Here is a 26,285-nt window from a genome sequence, read left to right as displayed (position 1 = left end):
TATATATATATATATATATATAAAGAGAGAGAGAGAGAGAGAGAGAGAGAGAGAGAAGGGAGCGATCAAATGCAAACCATCTAATTTGTACAAACCGTGCAAGCCATTCTCATCCGTCGATTTCATTGTTTAATCTTATGAAATTTTTTCATGAAATTGCTTCATATAATACTTTTTTTGATGAAGTTGTTTCATATATGGTTATGAAATTTTAATGAAACTGTTTCATATATTTATCTAAAATTAAAATAATGAAGATGATAATATACATAATTAACACCCTCTACAAAATAAAATGATTAATCAACCTCTCATAATTATAAAAAATGAACAAAATAAAAAATTATGATTGATTGAATAAGATTTGTATGGTTTGTACAAATAACGTGGTTTACAAAGTAAACTCCTCTATATAGATATATATATTATATATGTGTGTGTAAACAAGTATCCACCATATAAAACCAATATTGATATGCCATGTTTTTTATTTTGTATGTATGGATATTCCATACGTCGACCTATGTTGAATTTATCGTCATAGACTTTTTGTTTCCCTTATTAAAAGTCTTTAGATCTTAAAATAATACGACAAATTAAAGGACAAAGTGTGTGACGCAATCACGATTATCCTATCTTCATACATATGCCTTTGTAATTGTGTCTACATGTCAATCTAATTTATGTCAAGTTCTTGTTTCATTAATAAATTGATTTCCAAAAATAAATACCAAAAAGATCTATTACTCCACCAACAAAAATTGAATCACAAGTAAACCACGATTATATATATAAGGTAAGGCTAAGCGTTTTTAGTAATAAGATGATTATACAGAACAAATTTAATTCTATATAAAAAGAATTATACAAGAAAGGATCTGGATCTTTAATCAACTTTAATCTCAAACACACCCATGAATCATATTTGATCTAAGGATTGATTCGATGCATCTCATCTTAATATGCATCAAAGAGTGAAAATTCATTTTTACGTTTCTCATATTAACTCTCATTCTCATAGAAACTCAACCCATACACACACACACACACATATATATATATATATATATATATATATATATATATATATAATATGAAATTTGGAGGAATAATGATGGTCCCAAATGTAGAGAGATGATATGGGTGAGTGAAAGTGCTTTGATAGGTGCCATAATTAGAATTAGTTGGAAATATAGGACCACCTCATCTTATGTTCATTTCCAAAGCTACCATTACATTTACATATACTACTAGTCTTGTGTTTGTTTGTATTTTATAATTCAATAAATTTAATCATTTTTTATTTGTAAAAAAACCCTTAATCTTTCACTTTAAATTCATTTTCTATATTAAAATATATTAATCTGGTTTACCTATTTTAGATTTAAGAAATGGTTAGAACAAGATTGTTCTTCAGGAAGAAATGGAAAATTGTCATCAAACTATATAGTCAGAATAGGTACCACGTTTCATTATTAATCTCTTTTCACCAAATTCATTAATTACATGTGTGTTATAGGTTGGGTTGTTCGGGTTTAAGTAAAACAACCAAATGTTTGTAGTTTGAAAAATCTCAATTCAATCAAACTTAAACCATACGGGTCAGTAGGTCGGGTTGGTACTTTGTTTTCTCTACTCATAATTCATTTGGTATAGTTTATCCGCACTTCTTAAATCTTGAGTATATCACATTCAACTATTTTTTATCACATACACGCACACATATATACAAAAAAGTTATATAGAGAGGGAGAAAAGATTGAAAATATATGCACCTGAAGAGGGTACGTGATGACGTAATTGTCTAATATACATATTAATAAATACTTAACAATCATATTAAATCAAAGAAATAAAATGATATCGAGTTCATCGGTTTGGTGTTGGGTTCATATGACCGTAACTCAATTTCAACATAATACATGCGGTTTAAAGATTTTACAATCCGATTAGACATCAGGTTGCTTCAGATTGGGTTATTTTGCGTTGGGTTGACCGGTTTGATGGGGTTGATGAGCACCCCTAGGTGTGTGTGTTTTCAATTTATCCAACAATATATATAATGAATATGAAACAACATTATATGGAAACTACACATTTTATATGTATTATTTTATATGAAACAATAAATGAAAACTGATTCACATATTTGTAACATATTTGTGGGTTTCATTTTATTTATCATATATATCAAAATCATGTAAAACAACACCTCTATGGAAATAAGTTATTTTGTAGGTCAGTATCATCCAATTATGTTTAATATAACTCTTAGGTGTTCGTGGGATTCTATCAACATGACTTAATTCGAGTTTCTACAAATGGAGACAAACGTATTCTTTGTATACAACCCTATATGTTTATATATTCCTTACCACTATTCATGTATAACACGTGTTATAGGCATAGAATAACTTACAAGCCTTAGTGATCCATGAATAAATTGGGAGCCGAATTACTATAATATTCTTTAATGGATGAAGATGAACGTTTTAAATCTATTCTTAGTTTCAAACCTCGTTGGTTGTGTGTGTATACATATATATATATATATATATATATATATACACACACATAGAGAGAGGGAGGTCAGGTTCAAGAGAAAACCATAAAAAATGAAAAACTGAGAAATGTCCCGGTAACAATTCATCTGCATGGTATGTACATGACTACATGTGCATACAAGTAATTTTTAAATAATTTATCTAGTATGCACATGTGCATAGAAACCAAAAAACCACTTCAATTACCTATATGCACATGTGCATATTGTAAAATGGATGGTTACCGAAATGTTTCTTAGTTTTTTTTTTTTAATTTTTTAGTAGGTTTTCCCATGAACCTCTATATAGATAGAGAATGGAAGCTATGATCAGAAAGGTAAGAAGGAATCTTCACCATTGAGTCAATCCTAATTGAAGATCACCAGTAATAAGATGCACTGAGATGCATCAGATTAATTCTCGTGAGAAGCGCAATTCATCGGGTGACAGTGAGATTAAAAGTGATCAATGGTTTAGACCCCTTCTTACCTTTCTCATCTTAACTTATATTCTCACATGATCATTCGCCTCTCTCTCTCTCTCTCTCTCTCTCTCTCTATATATATATATATATATATATATATATATATATATATAGAGGAGCGATCAAATGAAAACTACTCCAATTTGTAAAAACTACTCTCATTCGTCGATTTCATTGTTTAATCTTATGAAATTTTTTCATGAAATTGTTTCATATAATACTTTTTTTGATGAAGTTGTTTCATATATGGTTATGAAATTGTTTCATATACTACTTAATGAAACTGTTTCATGTATTTCTCTAAAATTAAAATAATGAAGATGATAATATCCATGATTAACATCATCCACAATAAAAATGATTAATCAACCTCTCATAATTACAAAAAAAAATGAACAAAATGAAAAATTATGATTAGTTGAATGAAGTTTGTACGGTTTGTACAAATTAGGTGGTTTTTATTTGAACGCTCCCCTATATATATATATATATACATGGTTGAGTTCCGATGCGAATGAAAATTCTAGTTAAAAAGATAAGAATGGATCTCAAATTGATCCTTATTAAAGAGTTTCACTGGATCAACACTAATGACAAAACATTGAATCATGAGTTGTTTTGAGATAAAAAGTGATCAATGATTCAAATCATTTCTTATAATTTTTTCACTTTAACTGATGTTGTTATAGAAACCTTCATCTATATGTGTTACTTTTTTTCTTCTTCATTTAATTCAAATAAAGACAATAAACTTTAACTTTTAAAACGAATAAATATTGACTTCAATAAAATCCGATTCGAAATCCTGATGAAGAAGTAGATAAAAAGGTGATTCATTGATTTGATAATCGGATTCCTCTTTCGATAAACCTTTCGACCCCTGCTCTTTCTTTATTTGTCTATTTTCATTTTCTCTCTTTTTATATTTTCTATAAATCCAATTATTAATTGCTTATGACTATATTTTTTAATGATAATTTTTTAAATATTAGAAGGATATTCGTGCAATGCTATTGTAAGGTATATCTCGGTTTTATAATATTTCATTTTATTTTTTATCTTTGTCGATATAATACAGTTTTATATGATTTTGAGAAAACCATAATTTTTTTTTATTTTTAAATAAAATATAAATTTGAAAATATCATAAAATTTTGAAAAAATATATGTGTTGGTATTAATATCAAATTAACTATTTAAAAGTTCTCATTTTTGTATAATTTTTTAATTCAAAATTTTATTGTAATTCAATAAAGAAGTAATTTGTTATTAATTTAATAATTTTGTTTATACTAATTAAGTATTCTGTTAGAACTTAATGATTATTTTAATTATATTTTAAATTTTTTATATTTAAATGAGATGTTTATCTTGTATTTGATTATTTTTACCTCTGGTTCAGAATCTTCATTTTTTTACACTTTGACACCTCCGTAAATTGTGGACCTGTCAATCATGGACTTATTGCTATCTTCGTAATTTTGGGAAATAAATGACTAAGAGATGAAACTCACTGGTCAAAATGTCATTTTAATTAAGTTCCCTAAATTTTCTATCACAACGGTTTTAATTACTTTTTTGATGTCAATTTTTAAAACGTGTACTATTTTATGACAACCAATTTCATAAAATGTGGGTTCTATGACAAGTTTTTATAATAACTTGTGTTTCACTAATTGATTTCAATACTGACTACGATTTTAAAAATAAGTTTGGTTCATGATAACAATTTATAAAGAGAACGTTATATACATTCTTTCTATTTCAGAATCAAGTTAAATCATGCATTGAAAATGTAAAAATAAGTTTTAATGATGATATATGTAAGGAAAAAAATAGTAGATATGAGTGAATTTAGCAATATATAACGGGTGCATTTGGTCTACCTTTTTTCTCTCTCTAAAACATAGCTACATGTCTACATATGCTTTAAGATCTGACGTGACTTTACGGAAAATTACTTTAAAACATATATAATTTTTCAAACTACATAAATTCTAAAATAAAACTGATGTCATGACAATAACTGTTGAGATGTTAATATATTTTTACAAAAAAATTACATTATAAATATAGCACATTTGAAAATAAAAAACTAAGGATAAAAATAAGAAGACAAAATTGAATGTTTTAACTTCAAATGCTGACATTTTAATTGACTTATTTTATACATTATGTCCTACGTAATGATTATGAACCCCCACAAATTTGGACACGATGAACATACTCTTACATTATTGGATCGAATTCAACGTTAACGATGGTCTGAATACGATCTGAAAATCTTCCTTTGGTTGATATATACATCTCATTATCTTCACAGAAAAATGTCATTATTTTTATGCTAAAGTTTTACAACAACAATAATCCTTATTATGATAGTTCTGTAATTGGACGTTCTTCTACTAATAAAGAGGTGTATGGTTGGTGTTATTAGAGGTGAGAAATGCGAAAGAAATGAATAATGATATCTGGTTTAATATAACTTAAAGAATGATTAATTAAAAGTGGGTAATCATCTATAGAAGGGAATTGCGAAAAATTGTGTTTTAATCCCGCAACATTTTCATTCCCTAATGTACCCATTCCATTCCTTTATAAAAACCAAACATCATCTTAATTTATTATAAGTAGGTTACCATTTTATGGATGACAAATGCTAGAGTAAATTACGCTTTTCGTCCCTAGGGTTTGTTCAAAATTTATGTATTCGTCACTTGTCTTCATTTTTATTACGGTTTTCATCATCATGGTATGCATTCATTGTTTTTTTCATCCCGTGGCTAACGAATCTTGGCTCAGAGAGGCTAACCGGGTATAATATTGGTCTTTTTTTCTATTTTATTTATTACATATTTTGTCTTTATTCGTCGTTAATGCATCTATCCCACTCCTCCCTCTCTTCTCTCCTTCTGCATCGAATATTTCGTCCCACCCCCTATATCCTCTCTCCTCTCTAGTCGGTTGCCCACACGGACGAAGCAAAACTTAGAACAACCCTTGCCTCCATCCATGCCTTTTCCTCTTACATCGGCCTCTACCCTTGAAAAACTCCAACTTCACAAATATACTCCAAAACTTTGTGTAAATGCAAATAAGATAAACTACAAATAGATTGATGACCCAAATTTTGTGTGTCTGAGAGAGAGATCAACAGGTGTCAAGTTTCGTGTGTGTGTTTATGTGCGTGTTTGAGAGATAGGTATATGTGGTTTATGTTTTTAGAGAGAGATAGAGAGAGTGACAAATAAAGAGAGATCATCTCATCACCGAAGATGTTGCGATGGAGAAGAACATTGTGGTGGTGTTGTTTTTTAAATGTGTATATTTTGATAACAAAAAGAATGTCGTTTACTTTTTTCTTCTGTGTTGGAATGTGAACTATACAAGTTAGCAATAACATTGATTAAATGAAGTAAAGGCTCCGGTGTATAGAGAACACAAAAAATCGGATAGGTGCAGAGGGGCGGGGTTTATGTATTTCAGTTAAAAGACCCGAAGTAGCAAAGCCTTGGGTAAAAATATTTGATGACAATGATGGTGATTAATTCTTGAAGAAGATGGTTGAAAGTTATGGTGAATGGAGTATATAGGGGAGGGATAAACGGTGAAGATAGGTGGGGGCTGCTACGTTGGAGGGTGTCGCCGGGAATCTGGACATTGAGGAGATATGACAGAATCTAGAGAGCGTATGTATTATTGTTATTTAATATATACACACACATACATATATTTATATGTGTGTTTAATTTGTTAGAAGAATCAGAGAAAGGGATAAAAAGACCACAATACCCTTAAATTAACTAACTCAACTAAATATCGATAATCCCAAAGACGAAAACCAAAATGAAATGAAAACCACAATAATAATAAAAAAACGTAATAAAATGAAGACTAGAGACGAAAACCGAAAATTTAAACAAACCCTAAGACAAAAAATTTGATTTACCATATGATAAATAAAGAGTGATAAGGGAGAAGGGACGTGAGGTGGGGTTTGATCAATAATAGATTTGAAAGTTATTAAAGTTTGTGAAAAATGTCAAACAAGAAATCAAATTAAATAAGATATCATCCAATCTTTACATTAACGTTATTTACTATCTTGTCCAAATAATTTATTCCTACCACATTATAAAAGTCCAAATTTTGAATTTTAGAAAATAAAAAATGAAAAGGGATGGTAGTGTACGATATATTGACCCGAATGAATGTGAGGGAGTGGGAGATGTCGTCGGCAATTGCAAGTTGGGGGTGGAGAAAAGGGGCAATAGTAGGGTTGGTGATGGGTGTCGTCTGAATAGGGGGAGGAGTGCGAACAAGTATAGGTTGGTGATGACGGTTGTAAAGGATTAAGAAGTCGTAACGTATAAATGTTGTAATATTTAAAAATAAGTTTTAGTTAGTTAATCTTTTAAGGTTTTTGATTTAGGAGTTGTTTGTTTACCTTTTAATAGTTCCATTAAGATGCAATCTCTGAATCGTTAAGAGGTGAACCTTGTTTGGCAAAAAAAAAAAAAAAAACTGCCTCTAAATGGTTCTAAAATCCTCTGAATGATTATCTTGGATCTCCTTTAACCATTGAGAGCCATAATTTCATTGTAAACAATTATCAAACAATTATATTTCATGAGAGTCTTTTAATCATTATGATCACTTAACGATTCTACATAAAATCATTTAGTAACTGCCAAACAACCCCTTAACATGGTATAAAATTAGGATTTTAATTTTGGCAAGTATAATAAAAGTTAATAATAAAGGTTTATAAAAACAATAAATGTAAGTTATTAAATGTGTATTTTGATGCCGTAAAAGTAATAAAATAAAATAAAAGTGATGATCCCCACAAGAGAAGGGTGATTGGGTGGAATCTCTGGTGTGTGTACTTTGGATGAATCTTTGATCAGAAAAAAGAAGTTGCAGCCCCACCCCCCACCCCAACCCATCCCTAATGGCTAATGCTACACCACCTGCTGCAATTCACACTCCTACTTTGCTTCACTTTATTGTTCTTGGAACTCCTGCCCTTCAATTAATATTATATATTTCTTAATTAAATAGTCATAATAATTAACAGATTCTCATAATATAGTACAAAATAAAATATAATTGTTTAGTAATTGTTTATAATAAAATTATGGCTCTTAATGGTTAAAGAAGACGCATGATACAAAAATCATTCAGAGAGTTTTAGAACCATTAAGAGGCAAAAAAAATTTTCTCAAACAAGATTCATCTCTTAACGATTCAGATATTGTCTTTTAATGGAACTACTAAGAGGTAAACAAACAACCACTTATTATATTTTTTCTTATTTATAGAAAAATGGTAGATCACTTTTTAGTTATTTTGTTAATTTAATTTCTATTTTAATTAGAGTTTATGTAAAATACCTTTTCTATTTGTATAAACTCGATTTTAAGACTAAAAAAAGAATTTTTTTTCTTTATTTTTTACTCTAGAAATAGGTTTATGTAAATGCGTAAAGCATATGCATTAACTCTGGTTAAAATAGGAATTTGGTTCTAAAAATGGCTAAAAAGTGAACGTGGTTTGAAAAATTGACTATTTTGGTCAATTTCCCATATTTATATCAGAATTAAGTTAAATCATGCATTATAATTGCAAAAAGCAAGTATTGAATCTGAAGTATGTGAGAAGAGAATTAGTAAATACAAATGTATTTAACAACATAAGTAAGGATTTATGGAAGATGAAATACGTGACATTATGCAAAATATTTTTTAAATGTTTACAATTTTGTTTTAATGATATGGTTTTTATAATAATAATGAATGCATTGATTATTAATAAGTTTGAAATTTTTTGACATATTAATACGACCAAATTCGTTTCTTACGTTGGAAGAACTTACTCACTTAAATAAGCTAGGTATAGACTATACCTGGCTTTAGTGTTCATGTATGTAGTAATTAAGCATATTAATTAATTAATGTGTCGGAAGTATCATTAAGAAACGATCTTATATAGTTGTACTTTATACGGTTCTACATTAAAAATGTACTGTTGATTTCACTATTTTATTTAGATGCAAAAATTAAGTAAATTATTTTAATTTTTGCAGTTTTAGTATATTTTTAATTAATTTTACTTACGAAACTAGCGCTATATATATATATATATATATATATATATATATTAATTTCGTAATATTAAATCACACCAAGAAAACATGTGACAGAGTTTGAAGCAACGTGGTTTTTTATATTAACAATAATATTTAGCAGCATTAAATTCGTTTTTGACATTGTATGCATAATTTACATTCGTTTTCTTACTATACTTTATGAGTAGTAGTGGATGTGTTTTTGTGTTATTCGTGGTTTTTCCCTCAGGTTCCTTCCTGACCTTAGATGGAGAGCAGTTTTTGGATATCAAACGGATCTACCCAGAAGGTAATTTTAATGATCCAAGGAACGAACAACTTCTTACTAATAAGGGCTAATCGAGTTAATGACTCATTTCACTCTCTTTAAATAAGAAGACAATCATGTATTCATGATGTCCTTGATAGAAAACAAATATTTGGTTATTTAAATAATTTAATGCATTTTTTAAACAACTGTATAATCTAATGTCTAGCAATAAAAATGAAGGAATGGACGGTAGGTGGATGTTCCTCGAAGTTATGTGACCAACCCCCTCGAAACTACTAGTCATAGCTATGTTTGTATATGTCGATATCTAATAAGTTGGTAAAGTTTTTCTTTTTAGTATATAATAATTATTAGAAAAAAATGAGGCTAATATGGATTTAAGTATATAACTAATGATCAAATATTATAATTAGAAAGAAATACTAAAATTATTGGTACACTAATCATCATATGCATATTTTATTATAAAAATGTTGAATGTTGTTTCTTTTATCATTTTGTGATTGATGAGGGGGTGAAAATGAAAATAAGGGGACGAAGACTTGATATTCTAATTAAGAAGTCTGTTTTGGATGTATTTATATCTGTGTGCATTGACCCCTACACAGCCCTTTACAAAGAGAGAACACATAGATGCATATACTGTATGCATATATTTATGATATGATGCTGATCAACATACCATGAAAGGCATCGTCATCATCATCGGTACAGAGGGTTTTCTCATCGTATATTTATCTAAGCTTCCTTTTCCTAGGTTTGGTTTTCATGGCACCACCCTTCTTTGACAGTTGATGTTTCATTTTCTCCACCACCACCACCACCATCACTACCATCATCTCTAATCAAAATTTCTCTCTCCAGAAACTTGTTTTTTTTCACTGTTGCTTGGCATAAAAGGTGAAACTTTTGAATTTGCTTTTTGTTCTTGTTGAATTCCCACATGTTTTTCATCAGAAAGATAACTTCTTTTTAGATCTTGATGGGTTGTTTTGTGGCTGCAAAAGGAAGAGCTTTATAAAGATCAAAATTAAAAGATAGTCTTGATACTTTTTTGGGTTTTAACCATCATCATATATGAATAGCTAGAAATGGCTGAAGAAGAAGAGAAGATCATAAGAGGGAATGATATAATGGTGGGAAGCTCTACAGGTAATTACAATTGTTACACTGATGATCATCATGTGAACTCATCAAGTAACCATAATCCTACCACCAGCTTTGAAACAAGCCCTTTAGAGATGTTCAACTTTGAGTCACACAACCCAGTGAGTCATCACAACTCAGTTCTCTTCTGGAAAGGTCCTTCTCCTCCTCCTTCTTCCAAACCCATCACCGATTCGATCTCAGCTGGTGATTTCTATCACTTTGATGAGTCATCTCTTCAAAGATGTGTGTTTTCTTGTGAACCAAATGAAAGGCCAAGTCAAGGCCTCTCTCTTTCTCTCTCTTCAGCTAACCCTTCCACCATCGGAATACAGCCATTTGAACTTGCAAGACCACAAGAACATCAATATCAACATCACCACCAACAGGGGTATTTTGGGAAATCCATGAGTATTGATCATGACCAACATCATCAGGACATGATGACTCAAGATGGTTTTTTGGGAAAACCAGGAAATATCATCAACAGTGGTAGTGATGGTGGTGAAGGTTCATCGCTCTATAACCACCATCAAAGTGCACAGTACAACATAAGAAGCTCAAGGTACTTGGTTCCAGCACAGGAGCTCCTCAATGAATTCTGTAATCTTGGATCAAAGCAGCACCAAAGCGATCAGTCACCAAAAGCAAAGGCTGCAGCCACAACTTCAAATCAGTGGCAAGATCATGATAACATGAATAATGCTACTTCTTCAAAAACCAAATCTTTATCATCTCTTGAATTTATGGAGTTACAGAAAAGAAAAACCAAGCTCCTGCAAATGCTAGAAGAGGTATAATATTCTTAAACTTTATAATTTAAATCTTGCATATTTTGATCATATGTTTCATGCTTTATATATATACAAATTGTTTTGATTATATTGTTGTAAAGTATCTTTCTTTCTTTCTCCTTTTTTATAATTAAAGATTCCTTTTTTAGTTGAAGAAGAAATTGATTTCTTTTTTCAAAATTTGATCTTGAACCATTTGAGTGACTGAAGACCTTCCCAGAAATGCTCACATGATGACAAGTTGGATGCTTCATTTAATTCAAGAAACCTCCATTCTTGTTCTGAATTTTCTTTTGTTCTTTGTAATTATTACTCACCTTTTCAAGTGTATTTTTGATATTAAATGAAGACCCATGAAAAAAGATCTGATCTTTGTTTTGTTTTTATTGTTTAAATTAGGTTGATAGAAGATACAAGCATTATTGTGATCAAATGAAAGCAGTTGTATCATCATTTGAAGCAGTGGCTGGTAATGGTGCAGCAAAAGTTTACTCATCCTTGGCTTCAAAGGCAATGTCAAGGCATTTCAGGTGTTTGAGAGATAGTATTGTGAGCCAGATGAAGACGACAAAGGTCGCGATGGGAGAAAAGGACGTTTCTGCCCCTGGGACGAGTAGAGGAGAGACTCCTAGACTTAGGGTTCTTGATCAAACCCTAAGGCAACAAAGGGCTTTTCAACAAATGACCATGATGGATAGCCATCCTTGGAGGCCTCAACGCGGGTTGCCTGAACGTTCTGTATCTGTTCTCCGTGCTTGGCTCTTTGAGCACTTTCTCCATCCGTAAGCTCCTATAAGTTCGCCAAAACCCTTATTACTTGTGGCATATATCATTTGCTTGAAAAGAAAAAATCATACCCAAGTACTAACAAACCTGATTTCAGTCCTCAATCATACGTTTTGGAAAGACAATTTGGTATTTTGGTTGTTTTCATCTACCCTCAATTTGATTCCTATATATATTTTGTCATATTATCTCTCTCATCATAATTTTATTTAATTTTATTTTTCCTTTTGGGGCCTTCCTGTTATATTTTTTGTGGATTTGATTCCTACAGGTCCCATGAATACATGTATTCATATGCACCTCCCTCAAGCCTCACGATCCACACAATCTTTTTATTTTATATTGGATTTATTCAAATAATCTGTAAAATAAAATCTACTCGATCTCAAGTTGATTAATTATATAATTTAGATATGCCGTTACAAGTTGTTCTATTATCTCTAATTTTATCGAAACATAATTCAGGTACCCGAATGATGTTGATAAACACATTCTTGCACGTCAAACCGGTCTCTCAAGAAGCCAGGTACGTCGACATCGGTTTCTTCTCTATTATTGATTTACCCCTATTAATAATAATGATTTTCCTTTATTTCCAAGTTCTTCATTGGAAAAAATGCAAAGGTTAAATGGCACAGCATTAATTAATGGCAACAACACCCTAACGAGGGTAACAACTTCTTGAAGAACTCCAAACAACTATTTATATATCAAACATAAACCCTAATTAATACAATTACCACATACAAGAACTAACTAAGTAAAGGTGTTGTATTTATTTATATAGATATTTTATTTGGTGTAGGTATCAAATTGGTTTATTAATGCAAGGGTGAGGCTATGGAAGCCCATGGTGGAGGAGATGTATGTGGAAGAAACAAAAACAAATCAAGAAACCATGGAAGGAACCTCAGATGGGTTCAATCCGAACCCTCAAATGGACCAAAAACCGACTGCTGATGAGCTTGTTCGAATAGATTCTGAGTGTCTTTCTTCCATCATCAACCACCCTGAAAAAATGGACCACCACCGGACAAAAACCCAAGATCATGATTTTCACCACAGTTTTTCTAGAGTAACAAACTCATTTGGGGCGGTGGAGCTGGACTTTTCGTCCTACAACAATCACCACAACTTTGGTGGCGGTGGTGATGGTGGCGGTGGTACTGGAGGAGTTTCTTTGACCTTAGGGCTGCAACAACATGGTGGCGGCAATGGTACCGGTGGTGGTGGTGGTGGGGTGAGTTTAGCGTTCTCCCCTACTTCTCAGAATTCCCTATTTTACCCTCGTGATCATATTGAAGATTGTCAAACTGCAGTCCAGTATTCTTCTCTCTTGGAAGGTGATGATCAAGGACAGAATTTGCCTTACAGAAACTTGATGGGTGCACAGCTCCTTCATGATCTGGCTGGTTAATTAAGAACAATTATATATTTAATTAGTTCTAGACGTCCTCTAGTCATATATATATATATATATATACATATATATATATATATATATATAAATATTTAAATTAAAAAGAAAATACGGGGTTTATAGTTTTGAATTCTAGGCTTCTTCTAGCTTAAGGTATACTTAAATTGGGTTTAGATTAAAATCAAATTCAGAACTTGAATGGCTAGCATAGATTTTTATAAAGCTTTTTTGTCTTGGACTCGAAGGACATTTTAGTAATTTTTCATTGTTATATGTTAGACCAGAAAACCAATTATGGGAAATCTTCCATTGATTCATTGCAAGAATTTGCAACTTCCTTCTCTTCTGGGCATGCATCTAGATTCTCCTCTTCTTTTTCACGAATCAAATGTTTGATTTCATACATTTTCAACAACATGCCATTTAAGTTTGCATAAAATAGCAGATTATATCAAAGAATGTGTTTCACGACTTGCATTGCTAAACATTTATGGTTAAAATCGTATATTTTGATTGCAATTTATCATATTTTTTTCAAAGATAATAATATAAAAAAATGGGTTTTTTTTCTTGGTTTGATCTACAAAAAGGGCAAGACTTAAACACCAGTCAAATCATATGAAAGCACAAGCTAACTGATCAAGGTTTTTGTGGTTGAAGTTTACATCAAAGGTGTTCCAATTTCTTAGGGGCCTATGCACAATTTTACATATATATAAACAAAATTTTATATATTTATTAGTGTCCAGCTTTGTTTGTCATACACTATTAAATTCGATCAAAAGCTAATTGGTCATTTGGATTAGTGGTATGTGGTTACCGACAAGGTCTAATCTTTCAGGAGATCAATAATTCAAGCAAAACGTATGTATATGAGTATATGTTATATATAATTATTATATATTTTAAAAAGATATTAAATTGGACAAGAAAAGTCACTACAACGAAATTGGGTTTATAGAACGTCTAAAGTGTCCTACTAGAGTGTCTTATAGTACTCAATGTTATAGGACCAAAAAGTAAAGCGTTCTATCTAAAAGTGTTATAATAAGTTTATAAGACTCTTTTGCACGTCGTAACTAGTTTTTTAGGTGCCTTTTAAAATAAAGCGTTGTATAACTATTTTCTAGGACACTTTTGAGAAATATTCTATAAACTCATTTTCTTATAGGACGCATTCATATAAAATAGTTAATATGACACTTTGTATTAAAATGATCTTAAAAAACTTGCTACAAAGCCCAAAAGCTTCCGGTAAACTTATAGCAACAATTTTAGATAGGACGTGTTGGTTTTTTGTCCTATAAAATAATGTCATATAAGGCACTTCATTGGGACGCTTAAACACTTTAGACGTCCTATAAACTCAATTTTGTTATCACGAATTTTTGATTAGGGTTTTAATTTTAGAAGATTAGGACTAGATATTTTAAAACAAAGTTCGTATTAATTTCTTGTCGTCGGTTTATTATCGTGGTCCCTTGATGTCCCGTTTTTCATATAAAAGACAACCGATATTTTTCTCATTTAATATGTTTTCTTGTTCGCTTTTCATTCATCAAATGAAGAATAACGTGCATTTATTGATCGCTTTATTAGATGTAAAATTTAAAGCATGCGGGCATGGAAATATAGGTAAACTCTTAGCTAGATATGACATTCATATATCTTGTCTTTTTAAGTAAATACGTGAGAACGTCCATATAGGGTAATGAGGAGCGTAAAGACGTCATCGATTGCAAAACAATGGTGTTTTCACTTTTTAAGAAACACAAAAAAGAACACTCCCGATTCTCGTATGATATAATACGCATGTTCCGTTTTAGTAAACATATATTTATATGACAACGAACGTAATACTTTTTAACATGAAACAATAAGATCATTTGTATGTTTGTATATTATATAAAGTGGTTGATTCGAAATTGATATAAGTATTTTCAATCATTATTTACGTTTCTATTTTATCATGTTTATTTAAAATGTCATCAAAATACACGTAATGTTACTAAACATATATACTTGTTTTGAAACATATTCAGCTGATTGTTAATCAACTTATGGGTCAGACATTGATTCTTTATAATAATATGAAATATTATCTACTTGATACGTCTATAAACTTCTAGAACTACTATGACATATTATAGAGTTTTATCAACTTTGGCAACAAAATATTGCAATCAAATCACAAGGGTGGTGTCTGATTGGTTTAAGTTTCGCTTCAAATGTCAAAAGTACCTGGATGTCTCAGGTTTAAATCCAAACATGAATAAAATTCCCCTTGTGGCCACGAAGATTCAAATGCGGTGACTCTGGACTATCTGCAAAGCAGGTGGTTGTCCTGAGATTAGTCGGCTCGCATTGCGGGTTGGATATCCAAGTTAATAAAAAAAAATTGCAATCAAGTGGCTTTTGGTACTTTATTGAAAATTTATTTTGGTGCCTAAATATTAAAATGACTCATTTACCGTCCAATACAAGTATTTGAATTTGTGAAAAAACGTTAGATTTTATATTCATAAAAAATTAACTCTAGAGTCAGCCTATTATTAAGTCAACATGATTGTTTCTTCACGGTTTAATTATTAAGCCATTAAGCCAAAATGGCTATATGGAATAAGTCACGATCCCTCACTTGTTTTCATTAAGTCACCTTAAAGAAATTAATAACAAAAATAACCCATAAATAATCTAACCCTGTTTCTTTGCTTCCAAAAAATCCTGTTAATCTCCGGTGCCTTAAACAGACAACTTAATTCATAGAGAATTTAATATTAAAAAAACGAAAATAGAGTATAAGGGCCGATAAAATAGGAAGAGGTTATGATCCAAAAAAGAACTAAAATTTGGGCTTGGGCTCTATCTAATGGATCCGGCCCAAATATCGTTTATGGTTGTTTCGTTGAAATACAAATTTTGCATTTGACCAATTGACCCATCTCTCTCCCTCTACCATCTCTTTCAAGTCTCTCAGGGTCAGGTACACGTCTAAAGGAGTTTCGTGATTTAGGGCTTTTTCTACTTGTTGATTGATCCTATTGTTCACTTATGATTTGTGTTAATGAATTCCTACTTGATTACATGTACTGTCACATGTGATATGATTATATCGATTCGTTATCTTGATCAGTTTATGATTCTGGCTAAGTTAACATGCATTTGTTGATTGATTGATCTACATTTGTCTGAGGATTTAGCTTTCTCTTTTTTCATCTTTTTGTACAGAAATTCGGGTTTCTACTTCTGATTAAGTTCTCACAATTTTATCAAGCAGGTTTTTTTACCATTTTGTGATTAATTTTGCAGATTCTTAAGTTGTTCCTTACTTTTTTTATAATCAAGTTCTTAAGTGCTACAATTTGGATGAAGAAGATGGATTTGGTATCTGGTTACAAGGTAATTATTGAGTTGTAATGTGGTAAAGGATGATGAGTTGTTTTTCTTTGCCTTAATGGTTCTGATTGACAACTGAGTTCGTTTTTGATGTGCAGGGAGTCGTTGGACTTGTATTTGGAAATGAAAATTCAAGTTCCAATGACGATAGGTCAGTTGTTATTTCTCTCTCCTGTTTTTTGTAACAGTTGATGAATTCCATAAAGTTGATCGTACATTGCAAATCCAATGGTGTATTGTTCCACTTCCACAGCTAGGTCATTGTTTAATGTACTATATATAGAATCCTTGATCCTCTCATTAAACCAAAAATTGAAGAAAAAGTTGTTCGAGTGTTGTGGTAGAGGTGCTGGAATTCTTGCCTGGCCTTTAGTCTGGATGGTTGTTATGACTTCTAAGGTGTCAGCCAATTTTAATTTTTTGACTTAGAGTTGTACTTTCTTGCTTGAAATCTTTCCTTTTTTTAATCTTGTTTTTTTTTCTACTTAATCATATCTGATTTAACCTCATCATGGTGATGCAACTTCTGTGGAATGGGGTGCTTCTGCAAGGACAAACCGACGAGCATCATAATTTATTTTCTTATGAACAGAACATATTAAATAATGATGAATTATTCTGATTTCTAAAGGAAAATAGATATTGTTTTTACAGGACATTTGCTTAAATTACTATCTGATGAGGTTCTTGCTAGGTATTTCCTCTCTTTTGTGACTGATATACTTCCTGTTTGCATGATAGCTATGTTGAGCGCTTGCTCGATTGTATAAGTAATGGTAAGCTGGCCGAGGATAGAAGAAATGCCATGGCTGAACTTCAGTCTGTCGTTGCAGAAAGTCATACAGCCCAGCTGGCTTTGGGGGCAATGGGTGCGTATAAACTGGTTAGATGGTGTGTACTTCATTCATTATGCACAACATAATAGTTCCCTTCTATTGCAGGATTTCCTGTACTTTTTGGAGTCCTCAAGGAACATGATGATGTTGAAATGGTTTGAAAGCTTCTTCCATCAACATTATTCTTCATAATTTATGGCTATGTAGTTATGTAATAATTTTTATGCCTGTCTCTTATTTTCTAATGACTAATTTTTTTTTTGTGAATTTCTTATGAACTGGAATACATATTGGATTTACAATGAGAGCACTCCTAGGTCCTAATAGGCTAGTTGATTATATTAATTTAGTTGTCATTTCCTTGGACTATATGCATTCAAGGTTACACAAATAATAATCTGAAACTGGAAGTAGTCAAGATGACTAGGAATGCACCTCTTCTTCTATGCTTGTAACTTGATCATAGCACCATGTTCAGTATGCGGAACGCATTAGCTGTCCGCTGTCAGGTTGGGCAGTAATTTCGATCATGCATGCACATATTCTGGTTGACTTTAAGAATTAAGATGTGATGGTTTCGTGGACCACAGAGATGTCAATTGTTGGCCCTGCCATTCTCTTCTGTTTTTATGTTACAGCTTCTTTCACATTATTAATCTGCCCAATATTTTTATTATATGAAGATTAATGGATCGGAGTCCAGACATGTGCCCTATGTATTTGTTGCATGAGATAGAAAGATAGAAGGATCAGGCTGTGTGGACATGCTCACATGCATGTAATAGACTTCTCTACTGTTTATCTTTTTACTAGCTACAGAAACAGTTTTGTTCTACATCTCAGTTCTGTGGAGGTTTACTAGCTTGGTGTTTCTGCCTCACCCTTTTGCAAAAACAACTTCACTAATTACCATCTCACTTGTCACCACTTACCAGGCAACTTGACACTACTCCTTACATGCTTTGAATGAGAAAATAGTTTAATCAAATAAAATGTCATTGCAAATTAGTCATTTTCGGTCTTACTTTATTACTTCTGAAAAGGATGAAAAGGAGTTGTGGTGAGTTGTGACTACCATGGTCCAATGCATGTACGTGCCGATGCTTGTCTTTCTGCATTGTAACCAACTTCTTAGCATTGCCTACTAGAACATTTTAAACTAATGCAATACTTTTTAGTCTTTATATTTATTGACTTTCATTGTTGTTTTTTATCTTTGCATCATGTTTATGGCGGTATCTCTTTCAATTAATAATGCTGTATATTAATGTATTGTTGAAGGTACGTGGGGCTGTTGAAACTCTTGTGAGTGCCTTAACGCCAGTTACACATGCAAAATCACACAAAAATGAGGTTCAACCAGCTTCGATGAATTCAGATCTTTTATCAAGAGACGAGCAAAACATATCTCTTCTTCTAAGCCTGTTGGTAAGGCTTCTATATTTTTATCCAATTATACCTTAAGAGAAATATACTCTATATTTGTTGTGGTGGTAATTCAGTATTTTGGCAGTCGGAGGATGACTTCTACGTACGATATTATACGCTTCAAGTTTTAACCGCACTGTTAGCAAACTCCCCCATTAGGTATTTCTTGTGACCACTTTCCCCTGGTTCTCTAATTTTTCTTTTTTACTTGGCTACTGCTGTCTAAGAAAAATATACTGAGGTTTTCTTCAGGTTACAGGAAGCCATTCTCACAATCCCTCGTGGTATAACCCGGCTTGTGGATATGCTTATGGATCGGGAGGTATGAATCGGTAAAGCTACAGAAGTCATACAATATTGTGATATTCATTGTTCTTCTATCTTTAAACACAGCGGTTGGTTTCCCTGTAGGTCATACGGAATGAGGCGTTGTTACTTCTCACCTACTTGACCCGTGAAGCTGAGGTAATCTTTTTCTCTTTACAGTCAACATTCTTCTGTATTTGGTATCAGAGTTTGATTCCTTGTTGTCCTTCCTGATCTTCCTTGATTACTTCACAAGGAAATCCAAAAAATTTTGGTCTTTGAAGGTGCTTTTGAGAAGATTTTCAGTATCATTAAGGAGGAGGGCGGTTCAGAAGGTGGTGTTGTTGTGCAGGTAATTGGTTGAATGTTACTTTATGATCCTTGATTAATGTATTAGCAGCGTAAACACTTCGAATTTATGGAGCTTTTCATTGTTTCGAATGTATGATGGAACTTATTAGTTGCATGTATAAATTTAGTACTGCCAATTGTTTCTATTGTATGTTTATGATATTCTTCTTTATAAGGGGTTTATGACACCCTTAGCGTTAGCTAATCGTCCCCCTTTCAAGTTCCGAGTGATTCTATACTTGATTGTTTGTTCTGTTATCAGTCGACTTATATCAGCCCTCATGAATTGTTGAGTCTATCTTAATTTAGTTCTAATAGTTTACTTTGTGTGGTAGCATCAAGATGAAGTTGTTTACCATGAAATTCAAAATCTGTTGATATACTTGTGGCCCTACTTGATGATTTGCTCATCTAATTGACCCAACTTGTTACTAAGTCAGTTGTTTGTATCACATTCCTGCAAATTGTGAACAGCCTTTATCTTTGTTGAGGTCTAGTTTTTTTCAATCATTATTGTTGCATACTTGCATGTGGTAGCATCAAGATTTAGTTGGTTGTGAAAATCTAAATCCATTGATATTCTTATTACCTAACAGGATTGTCTTGAATTGTTGAATAATCTCCTCCGCAACAATGCATCCAATCAGGTTTGGGTTTCTTGTTTTCTATTTAGTGGGTTGAAGCTTTGTATTTGCCCTGTTGTTTATAACAATGCTATAGGTGTTGCTGAGGGAGACTATAGGCTTTGACTCATTGATATCGATTTTGAAACTCCGTGGAAGCACATACAGCTTTACTCAACAGAAGGTTAGACTTCAAATGCTTATTAGTTATTTTAACTTATCTTTTTGTGGGTGTTTTATATATGCATAGTCGTAACTTCTGTTTATCATGCTTTTATAGTTTTCTTTCTATAGAGGCTGACTCGTTGCCTACTGTTGTCTTATAAACAAATTGACGCCAGTAGACAATAAATCTACTGTGTGTTTTAGAAACAATCAGGTTACTGCTGAATGGAGGTTCAGAAGCTGATCCAGCAAAAGATGTTGAGAGATTGACCAACAAAACAGTTCTGGTTCAGGTTATATCCAAAACCTCATCCGTATCTATTATTTACAGAATCGAGTTTTTGCATAATTATCACTTATTCCCCCTCTTTATCATCACAGAGAAAAGTTTTGGACCATCTACTTATGCTAGGAGTTGAAAGCCAATGGGCTCCTGTCGCTGTCCGTTGTGGGGTAAGATAACTCTTATTTGCTTCATTGAGACATCTTGTGATCATCTCTGGTGACGTGGGGGGATGAATGATTGTTAACATGTCTGATGATATTAGTAATACCTCAAGGACATGACTGAAATGCCTTTCATTGTATTATGTAGAACTTCCAATCTGAGAAACATTCTTCTCCATCAGATCGACTTCTATAGTTCTCTATCTTCTTTCAAAAAGATAAGATTACTATGCTTGGTTGAACATACCGTAGAGCAAATTTATTAGCTGTAGTGTTACAAGATTTTAATGGTGATACATGGCACTGTACAAAGATTTTCCTGCCCAACCTAACAAAAGTGAGGATTCTTAATGCGTTGAGGCACGCCTTTCATGTGATGCCTGTATCTGTGTCCCTAATAGCAGCAATACATGCCTAAAGACTAGCATTTGTATTTATGAGGACTGTGACCTAAGTTGCATCTATTGTAGCAGTAATAGATTTTTGTTAATAGATATGTAGTTGAGTAAGCTTGGACACATCATAGCAATGTAGTCGATGTTACATATCCATTTTAAACAGTGACGGACTGTCAATAGAAAAGGTGGACATATGTCTGACTGTCCCCCATCAACAAACAAAGGTTCAACTGCTTTTAAAATAAACTTGGTGACATCACAATCGATTATGGATATGTGATTATGGTGGTTGTGGAGACCAACAGATAATAATCCCATGTCTGTTTACACAAAATTAGTTCTGTTAATGGTAAACAGTAGATCGGTGGTTTTCTTCTAAGCAAGAGTAAACACAATTCAATAATTTAAAAAGGGGGTGTTGAGTTTCGAGATTAATTAAAATAAATGCATGAACTTAAAATGACACGAACATGAGTTAAATATGAAAGGTTGAAAAGTCCGGAGTCCCAAATGGCTAACCCCTATTTCGGTGAATGGACAAAGGATCCTTTTCATCACACAAGCAAACTACCGACATCATGAAAGGGGGAATGTACAAATAGGAGACACATAAAAGGGATTAAGAAAAAGTCTCGCAACTGCAATTGAAAAAAACCTAAATCACTCAAGTTGCTGGAATAAATTATTTAGTTACACAATAAAAAGTAAGAAATACCATATGCGGAATTATTTGCAATTAAATGAAATCAAGATGAAACTTTAATCCCTCAAATGAAGGTGATTCCAAGTGGGTGATTAAAATTACTGATGAAGCACAAAGATTTTCTTTTTTCCTTCTTAATTTAAGACAACAATTCTGACATGTATTACTTCTATCACATTTTCAGGCTTTTCGATGCATAGGTGATCTAATAGTTGGACACCGTCAGAATCTTGACAATCTTGCAAGCAAATTTCTTGGTGATGAGCCACAGGTTGAGCCAGCTCTGAATTCAATCCTGCGAATTATCTTACGGACTTCTAGCATTCAAGAATTCATTGCTGCTGACTATGTTTTCAAGAGCTTTTGTGAGGTTTTTATTCCAAACATCATCTCTGAAGTATTTTTTATTTTCTTTTTTCATTGTTCTCTAAAACATGCTGTGACCTTACATACATCATAGTAGAACTTTCTCTGTTGCCTCCAGTTTTGATGTCAAAATGAATTCACCTCCTACAATATGCTTGAACAGGAAAACACTGATGGTCAAAAAATTCTAGCATCCACCCTGATTCCTCAGCCGTTCTCGATGACCCATGCTCCACTTGAGGAGGATGTGAACATGTCATTTGGAAGGTATATTCTTTATCTTAATGCTAAGATTTTCTTTATCAGGATTGTGAAAGCCTCTCGCTGGATAAATGTTCTCTCTTGTTCACACGTCTTTTTTGCAGCATGTTATTGCATGGTCTTGTCTTGAGTGAACATGACGGTGACCTTGAGGTACTGTGAACCTTTGAACTTGATAGAATCTGTGGTCCATCGGTTGAACGACCTTCTCCCATTTTTCTTTTTAAATCCATGATCTTCTGACAAGTATTTAGAACTCCACCTCTATATACAAGAATGCCACTTACATATAACAAGAATGCCACTAAACTTGTCAGAAGGTTATGGTCTTAATAGAATTCTCAATAAGGTTATTGAGCAAAATAATCCTAGAATCTGCACATGGAGGACTTCACCTCCCATCTAGTTTTCTTATAGAAAGAATCTGTTCTTTTCAACTCTTAATTTCATGCGGACCCAGAAAATTTCCAAAGTGCCGGGCAACAAAATAATTAACTTAAGATAAAATAAAGCAAAAATTAATTATAAAACATACAGTTTTAATTGAAAATGACATACAAGTGGTTTTTTGTTTTTTCTTCTTTTTTGCTGCTCTTACCAAAAAGTTGTGAAAGCGCCATCAGGATTCAAACTTGCAACTTGTAATGCCACATGCAACGACACTACCGATAGGCTCTAGCCACTTTTTGTTAATTTACTGGAGCACACATCAAATTAAAGGCGGATGTACCTTTAAGGCCCCTAATTTTTTTTCGATGGTGAATGGTTGATAGAGCAGGTGCACGGGCACCCCCTAGGCTAAGCCAAAATCCGCCCCTGATATTTTCATGGACTTGTGTGATACTCTTGAGACAAAAGATGTTGCACAACTGTTTCTTGTGAATATTGTCTTTTCTTTCTTTTAATCATTTATGCAACCTCATCTAATGAAGTGTTGTATTGCAGACTAGTTGCAGAGCTGCTAGTGTTCTTTCTTATGTACTGAAGGATAATATTCAGTCCAAGGAAAAGGTATGCAATCTCATGTCTTGCCGCTCGGGAAGAATGCTAAAAGTTTTAGATTGGTTGATAGTTGTTTTTATCTTTGTCTCAACTTATGCAGGCCTTACAAATTGAACTCGAGTCACCGATGCCCTCATTTGGATCCCCTGAACCCCTATTGCACCATTTGGTAAAATGCTTGGCTCTTGCATCTTCCAAAAAGGGAAAAGACGGAAAGCCAAATACTCCAAATTCATATGTCCAACCAATAATATTGAAACTGCTTGTCACGTGGCTCTCTGATTGCCCAAGTGCAGTGCATTCATTCCTGGCTTCACGTCCTCATTTAACATATCTAGTTGAATTAGTATCAAACGGTGATGCAACAGTTTGTGTGAGAGGTTTGGCAGCTATGCTTTTAGGGGAATGTGTTATTTTTAATAAAGCAATTGAATCAGGAAAAGATGCTTTTAGCGTAGTTGATGCCATAAGCCAGAAAGTTGGACTTGCATCATTCTTTCTGAGGCTAGATGAGATGCAGAAAAGCTTCATATTTTCGTCCCCAAAGCCGGCTCAATGCCATAAACCGTTGACAAGATCAAATACTGATATTAGGGCGGAGATGGAAGATATTGAGGAAGAGGATGCATATGAACATAAGAATGAGGACCACCCTATGCTTGCTTCAATGTTTGATTCTCAGTTTGTCAACTTCATTAAGAATTTGAAGATTGGTATTAGAGACGGCATTGTTAAAATATACAGTCACCCAAAGAGCAACGTGTCTGTTATGCCGGCTGAATTGGAACAGAGAAAGGATGAAGCCGATGTGGACTATATCAAGCGGCTCAAATCCTTTCTGGAAAAACAATGCTCCGAGATTCAGGTAAAATTTGTTGCATTCATTTTTACTTGTGTGACTTGTTTGCTTTACAGTAGTCTTAGATTTTCTTCGAGATACAGGTAAATTTTTGTTTCACAAGCCGGGTAGAGGCAAAATTTGCGTTCACCCCCGGGACCCGACCTTTGTGTAGGATTCACTGGGTCCATTTATTTTGGTTCTTGGTTTACTGCATTATAGCCATGCTTTTCTGGTGCTTAATAACCCTGGGTTATCCCCGTTCATGAGGTCTTCTTTATTTGTTTAGTTTGTAGGAAGGTAGGATGACGAACGTTTAAGCATATATTTTCTGCTTCGATTGTCCAGGACCTTGTTAATAGAAATGCAACATTAGCGGAGGATGTAGCCAACACGGGTGGAGGTGGTTCATCCCAAACTGAACCTAGACCTAACGGTGGCTCAGAGAGGGTCCAAATAGAGACACTACGAAGAGATCTTCAAGAAACATCCCAACGAATCGAGATGCTGAGAAGAGAGAAATCCAATATCGAAAGCGAAGCTTCCTCTTACAAAACGTTATGTGCAAAAACAGAAAGCGATCTGAAGAGCTTGTCGGATGCTTACAACAGTGTAGAAGAGGCGAACCACCGTTGGGAAAACGAAGTGAAAGCATTGAAGAACGGAGACATCGAGGCGATAAAAGCAGAAGCAAAGGAAGAAGCTGAGAAGGAGAGCGAAGCAGAACTGGGTGATTTGCTTGTTTGCCTTGGCCAAGAACAGAGCAAAGTGGAGAAACTGAGTGGACGATTAATGGAGTTAGGAGAGGACGTAGATGGTTTGCTTCAAGGTATTGGTGATGATGGTGGTGCACCTGAAGAAGATGAGGATGATATCTGAGTTGGCATTTTGTAAGTTCAAATTTATGGTTAGTTTTTGTACAGTTTTTATTTATGGTGTTAGTAGCTTGTTGAATTCAAATTTAATGATGTTATTTGACCATCAAACTTTACGAAGTATGTGGATGTGTATACAAATTTGGTGAACACGTACCAAATGGCATTTGGCTTAACGGTATGTAAGTCATCTGCTTTTTAGGAGGTCAAGGTTCAAACCACATCAAAGGTGAAGAAGGTGTGTGAGTTTATTTGTTCTATTTATTGTATATAAATATTATATAAAAAAAACTTGGTGAACACGAACAATACGAAATAAGGATCTCAATTTTAGGAAAATAACTCACAAATAGTATTTTGTGAGAATACTAAATAAATAGGGTTAAATCGGGTAAAAAGTAAATCGCTATATAATGGAAGAAGATTTTTTAGCCAAAAGAAACCAAATTATTATTTTAATAATAATGCAATTGCTTTAATTATATTATTGTATTCAATAAAAATAAAATAAAAAACCTTGACGAATGAACTCAACCGAGTTAAGCGGTTTGAGTCGAGTCATGTAAACAAACATAAACCATGAAGGGTTGGTCCGGTTGGAGTGTATTATAGTTCTTACTGTACGGAGCGTAGACAGAGGATGGTCCACGTTATAAATGTACCAATTTGAACACGTGTCTTCCTCGAGATCTGCAAATCTGCCCCGCTCGTTCTTT

General features: G+C 33.0%; 2 protein-coding genes across 2 annotated transcripts; both read left to right on the top strand.

Moving 5' to 3' along the window:
* The first annotated feature begins 10,138 nt into the window (after positions 1 to 10,138).
* On the top strand, positions 10,139 to 13,571 carry LOC112521975 (homeobox protein BEL1 homolog). Its single transcript, XM_025131002.1, has 4 exons — positions 10,139 to 11,368; positions 11,768 to 12,150; positions 12,620 to 12,680; positions 12,960 to 13,571. Exons 1-4 carry the CDS (start codon positions 10,520 to 10,522, stop codon positions 13,569 to 13,571), a joined length of 1,905 nt encoding a protein of 634 aa, XP_024986770.1. The 5' UTR covers positions 10,139 to 10,519.
* A 2,965-nt stretch (positions 13,572 to 16,536) lies between these two features.
* LOC112521917 (golgin candidate 6-like) lies at positions 16,537 to 25,777 on the top strand. Its single transcript, XM_025130922.1, has 20 exons — positions 16,537 to 16,557; positions 16,884 to 16,973; positions 17,069 to 17,121; positions 17,712 to 17,839; positions 17,912 to 17,961; positions 19,088 to 19,234; positions 19,320 to 19,393; positions 19,487 to 19,556; positions 19,646 to 19,699; positions 19,797 to 19,892; positions 20,488 to 20,538; positions 20,612 to 20,698; positions 20,859 to 20,972; positions 21,061 to 21,132; positions 22,412 to 22,597; positions 22,757 to 22,860; positions 22,959 to 23,007; positions 23,800 to 23,865; positions 23,957 to 24,721; positions 25,043 to 25,777. The coding sequence occupies exons 2-20, from the start codon at positions 16,941 to 16,943 to the stop codon at positions 25,571 to 25,573; spliced, it is 2,730 nt and encodes a 909-aa protein (XP_024986690.1). The 5' UTR covers positions 16,537 to 16,557; positions 16,884 to 16,940; the 3' UTR covers positions 25,574 to 25,777.
* Positions 25,778 to 26,285: the final 508 nt, after the last annotated feature.

The sequence above is a fragment of the Cynara cardunculus genome (assembly GCF_001531365.2).
Source record: "Cynara cardunculus var. scolymus isolate 2C chromosome LG 11, CcrdV1, whole genome shotgun sequence".
Classification (NCBI taxonomy): Eukaryota; Viridiplantae; Streptophyta; class Magnoliopsida; order Asterales; family Asteraceae; genus Cynara; species Cynara cardunculus.
Note: the sequence above shows the minus strand (reverse complement) of the source record. Positions and strands in the feature narration are given on the sequence as shown.